Source organism: Phragmites australis, chromosome 11 (assembly GCF_958298935.1).
Source record: "Phragmites australis chromosome 11, lpPhrAust1.1, whole genome shotgun sequence".
Taxonomy (NCBI): domain Eukaryota; kingdom Viridiplantae; phylum Streptophyta; class Magnoliopsida; order Poales; family Poaceae; genus Phragmites; species Phragmites australis.
The window spans coordinates 23,263,691-23,268,242 of NC_084931.1; the positions used below are offsets into that span (position 1 = coordinate 23,263,691).

Below are 4,552 nucleotides of genomic sequence, written 5' to 3' on the forward strand. Positions count from 1 at the left end.
CCCTATAATTATATCTTTACCTTGAACTAGCCATTTTCATGTTTCACACATGATTCTTCTAACTTTGCAACACCTTTGTAACTAACATTTTATAACTCAAATAAACATATTAGTCCATAAATTTTTTATTATCATTAATTACCAAAGCATGAATTAAAAGTCTCGATGCTTCAAATGGGTCATGGGCTCTCAAGATCATTTGAGAACCACTCCATTCTCTCTCATGTTGGGAAGTTTTCCCCAACAGAATCACTAACAAAAAAAGAGTTGTTGTAATCGTTGGAACGGCGCTCTCGTGTTAGTCTATGATGAATAAGTACTTGAAACACCAGGGAATGATTGAGCGACGTCCAGTACTCGATCAGTGTTCGTGTAATCACGCTAGACATTATCACGATCTTTGAGGCATTAAGTTGGTACCTAACATAAGCGAGAGCTGACAGGGCATCTGTCATCGAAAACCTTGCAACACAAAGATCACAAGTGAACCGCATCAAAAGGCTGTGGTTGGTGACACCGATAAGTGATAACAACCATCGACAATATATGCAGGTCCAGCTGGCCTGGAGACTCCAGGCCAAACAAATCTTTCCAATCCTGATAAATGCCACCGAATGCAATCATAATTCATGAATCATGAACCACTTCGTTTCACCAAAGCCTAATACTAATACAATGTTACACCATCCAACCAACCCTCAATATGTACAAATCACTTTTTGAACACATATGTGAACCTATCATAACCACATTCAGGATAAGTCATTGCAGCCGCTGATACATTGTCTCACGTTCATTTTATGGAGAACCAACACTGGAAGGCAAATCCTAAAGCTTCTTTGCACTGAACTGTAAGGTTGGTGAAGCGCTAACATGGTGGTCGGAGTAAGTTCCCAGTCTCCATGAACCCCTTTTCCAAGAACTGGAGAGGTCAAGTATGCAATGCTCATCAATTCGACGATGTAATTTACAGTTAACAAATTTGAATTAACATCTACATGGTGGCCAGAGGCGAAAGAGAAGCGAAAGAAAACACTGTGCCTCCTTGTTTCTTCCTCTCTACTACATAGAAATATTTGCTTTGGGTTTAATCTGCTATTGACTCGTTTCGTTTGGTACAGTAGGCGGGCTCTTCCTAAATGCATGCTTTCTGCAGCGCTGGAAAATGCCATCGTACAGCAAATCAAACTGCACTCCAGCTCTTTCCCGATTAACAATGAAAAGAATGTGGTCAGCTTCAATAATCTTGTAATACCTGCATAAATAAATAGAACGATTATCTTCCCATTAATGAAACATGATAAACGCATGAAACTACTTCGAAGCCTGAGATAAATATTGTCAAGAGAACAAATGCAATAGGTGTGCTTCTGATGAAATAGGCAAGAAAGATAGCTACTTCTATCAAGCAACTTAAGAGTTGAAATAAATTTCGGAAACATAGTACTAACCATAACCCAGGTTGTAAAGGATGGCAGTCAGAATCATCCACTACAAAACGGTTTGGATGCTCACTAGGAATGCGTGGGTGCGTCATGGAGATTGTGTTCAAAGCTCCATCATTGTCTTCCCAATCTTCATCCCTGCATATCATCAGCAACCAGATTAAAGGCATGCCAAATATCGAAATGCAATGTTCTTTTCTTTAAAAAATTGTATGCTGTCTCTAGACCAGAAAATTCACCTGTATCCTTTGTAAGGCAGAGGAGCGTTTTGAGGGTGCCGCCACATACACATCTGGAGGACTCTGAGAAAGAGCATTGGATGGATTCCAAGGACGCTTGACGGCACTGTAATTCCAAATAGCTTTCTTGTTCTCTTTGTAGCATAACTGAAATAGAATGTATTGGGAAAGGTTCTCAGTGTAGAGTTGAGTTTTAGACATCCTTGGATTGTGAGGTCAGGTAAAATCCAATCTCCACTGGCAAATGGCCCGGTGTGCCCCAGCAGCAGATCAATAAGACCCAAAAAGCCTACTTTCCTCCGTGACATCTCATAGTGGTCAAAACCAAAATTGTAGTAATTCTTCAGCCAAGGAATGTCTAGCCAATCGTAGACAATAACTCCGAGCCGGCAGAGCTGAAGAAGACAGATAGATTTCATGGACCTCCCATCTTCAGCCCTGACAGTAACAGAAAAGTATAAAAACAGTAAGGAGGCATACAACAAGATGGAAATACATTAATCATTTTGTCAGTATGAGTTTCAGCAACACTTACAGCATGCCGTCGTAGTAAGTTCTCGTAGTTCCATTAAGCGCGCCCGACAAGGAAGTAAGGCTCAGAACCCAGTCTTCAGAAGTATCATGACCAGGGAAAGCCTGAGAGGGGTATCATAATATGTATTATAATTATATATCCACAAAATACTAAAATTCACGTGTTTCGTAACACCACAGCATGCAACCAAGCTGCCGGCTCAGACATGCAACAAGCAAGACCAACATGCCACATGCGTAAAGCGAAGAGGCGTGTAATCAAACACCGAAGCTCAGTTCAGTGGCAAAAATGCACTTCAGAATCACAGAGCTTAAAATGAAAAGGCAAACTAAGGAGGAATTTTGGCCATACTAAAAACAGATTCTTGGACCATTCCTACAAATGCGCTTTAACAGAGGCCCAAATTAACCAAAACTGAGGCAAAGTGATCCTAATTTGGGTGTTTTGAGCCTGTACTCCTAATCACAAGAACCATCCCTCTGGAAGCTGGAAGCACATGATAAGCATGAGCATTCCACCACCAGCAACAAACAGCAATTACTTATGAGTAAAATTGAAAATCTCTTGTGTGTGTACCTTGTCGGCAAGCATCTGATGCAGCACCCTCGCAACCTGCGCGCCGGCCGAGTGCCCGACAAAGTGCATCGGGTTTTGCTCGTCCCACACCGGATAGTGCCCTGCGCCCAATTGGAACCACGAATTAAGAATTTTGAACCAAAATATTCCTGCAAGACCATGTCAATGTATTCTGTTCTTCAGAATCTTCACCTGTATGATAGATTCTCCCGAACCGCGCGTGGCCGCAGGCCTTGCTATGCTCCTCGCCGTAGTCCACCTGCCCTCCCTTTAGGTAGTAGAATAGCTCGCGCGCCCTGCAGCGCCAAGGAAAATCAGATTTCCAGCGAATACAATTCATAGTCTTTCTTCTTCACAGGTACCGAGAGATACCAAATCATAAGCAATATAATTTGAAGAGATTAAATAAGCTAAAGCAGCGGGCAACTACCAAATGGAAATATTCAACAGTTTTTGTATTGTGATCAGAGAAGTATGCTGCTTTTCCTACCCACCCACCTGTCATGGACGCTAGTGAGCGACCCCAAATCCGGCACGAGCACGCGGTCGTCCTTCTTCTCGGCGCCGGCGAAGTAGGAGAGGCCCCCGAGCCTCTGTACGCGGACAAAAAGGGAGAACGCGTGAGCGCGTCGCCGCCGCGGCATTTCACCGAACACCCACCACCCAGCCCAGAAAGAGTCCTTACCCCCTTGCCGAAGCCGAAGATGCCGTGGACGAGGACGATGGGCGGCGGCGATCCGTGGAGCACGACGGGCGCGGCGCCCCTCCTCTCGTCGTCCTCCCCGGCCGCGGCGACGTCGACGAGCGCCCCCTCGCCCGAGCCAGTGGGAGCTGGCCGCCGCAGCAGCAAGCACCCGGACGCGGCGGCCGCCTGCGAGATGTCGGCGGCGACGGCCGTGCTGAAGACGTAGAAACCGAAGAGCATGTGCACCGCCGCGCTGACGCCGAGCTCCATGAGGCTCAGGATGAACCTCGCCATCCTCCGCCTCCCGATCGATCAACCCCACCCAAGCGGCGGCGGCGGCCTACCTGGCTACCTGCACAGGCGCCGGCGTTGTGCTGTCCTTCCCCCACTTCTTATATTCCTCTTCTTGTCGCCCCCAAGAAGAGGAACAGAAGGAGGAGACGGACGACCCGAACCGGTCGCGCCTCCGGATTGGGCCGCCGCCGCGTTTGCCTTTTCCGAGGGGGGGCGTTGCCCTCGGCCTGAGTCTTCGTTGCGTTTGCAGCGCCTCGTTGTTGCGCGCTGATCTCTCTCTCTCTCTCTCTCTCTGGTCCCAATCATACGCTTTCCTATTTATAACCGGCGGGAGCGGAGGCGGGGGGCGCTGCCTGTGCGCGGGGCGAGGGCGCCTCGGCGTCGCGTTGGTTTTGGCTTTAGGGACGGTCGCGTTCTGGGACACGGATCTCTACATTAATCACGATTAATGCAGAGGATTACTGTTTATATAGTAATATGACTCTGCTACTACAATCTTCGGTATTACTTAATCACTGTTTACTGTGGATTACTGTATCAATTGATCCAATCTATCCCTCTTCAAATCAACGACTGTAGAGTACCCCTAATGCACTCCATTGTACCTCTATGCAGTTATCAGTAACTGCAGAGGATCCCAATCGCGCGTTCTGGGAGGACAGTGCTAATCCCCGCAAGACTTCTTGATGTGTACGCGATTTGGATAGCAAAACGAAAAGCCCCTCTACCACCTCTCCGCCTCCTCCTTCCACCACCCATGGCCAACAGCGTTCCACCA

General features: G+C 47.1%; 1 protein-coding gene across 2 annotated transcripts; it reads right to left on the minus strand.

Moving 5' to 3' along the window:
- Positions 1–626: 626 nt before the first annotated feature.
- LOC133884685 (uncharacterized) lies at positions 627–4,069 on the minus strand. 2 transcript variants are annotated; one of them, XR_009903156.1, is made up of 9 exons: positions 3,481–4,069; positions 3,294–3,388; positions 2,988–3,091; positions 2,796–2,896; positions 2,220–2,320; positions 1,685–2,122; positions 1,452–1,583; positions 999–1,255; positions 627–952 (listed from the first exon to the last, which is right to left on the minus strand). XR_009903156.1 is itself a non-coding variant. In XM_062324197.1 (8 exons), the coding sequence occupies exons 1-8, from the start codon at positions 3,772–3,774 to the stop codon at positions 1,096–1,098; spliced, it is 1,425 nt and encodes a 474-aa protein (XP_062180181.1). In that variant the 5' UTR covers positions 3,775–4,069; the 3' UTR covers positions 627–1,095. The 2 variants fall into 2 exon arrangements, 1 of the variants encoding a protein (XP_062180181.1); XM_062324197.1 differs by having other exon boundaries at positions 627–1,255.
- Between the last annotated feature and the right edge of the window lie 483 nt (positions 4,070–4,552).

Coding starts and splice junctions, on each gene's coding strand:
- LOC133884685 (XM_062324197.1), bottom strand. CDS start 3,774: ATGGCGAGGTTCATCCTGAGCCTCATGGAGCTCGGCGTCAGCGCGGCG. Junction 3,092..3,293: donor CTCACTAGCGTCCATGACAG/GTGGGTGGGTAG, acceptor TTGGCGCTGCAG/GGCGCGCGAGCTATTCTACT. Junction 2,897..2,987: donor CGGGAGAATCTATCATACAG/GTGAAGATTCTG, acceptor AATTGGGCGCAG/GGCACTATCCGGTGTGGGAC.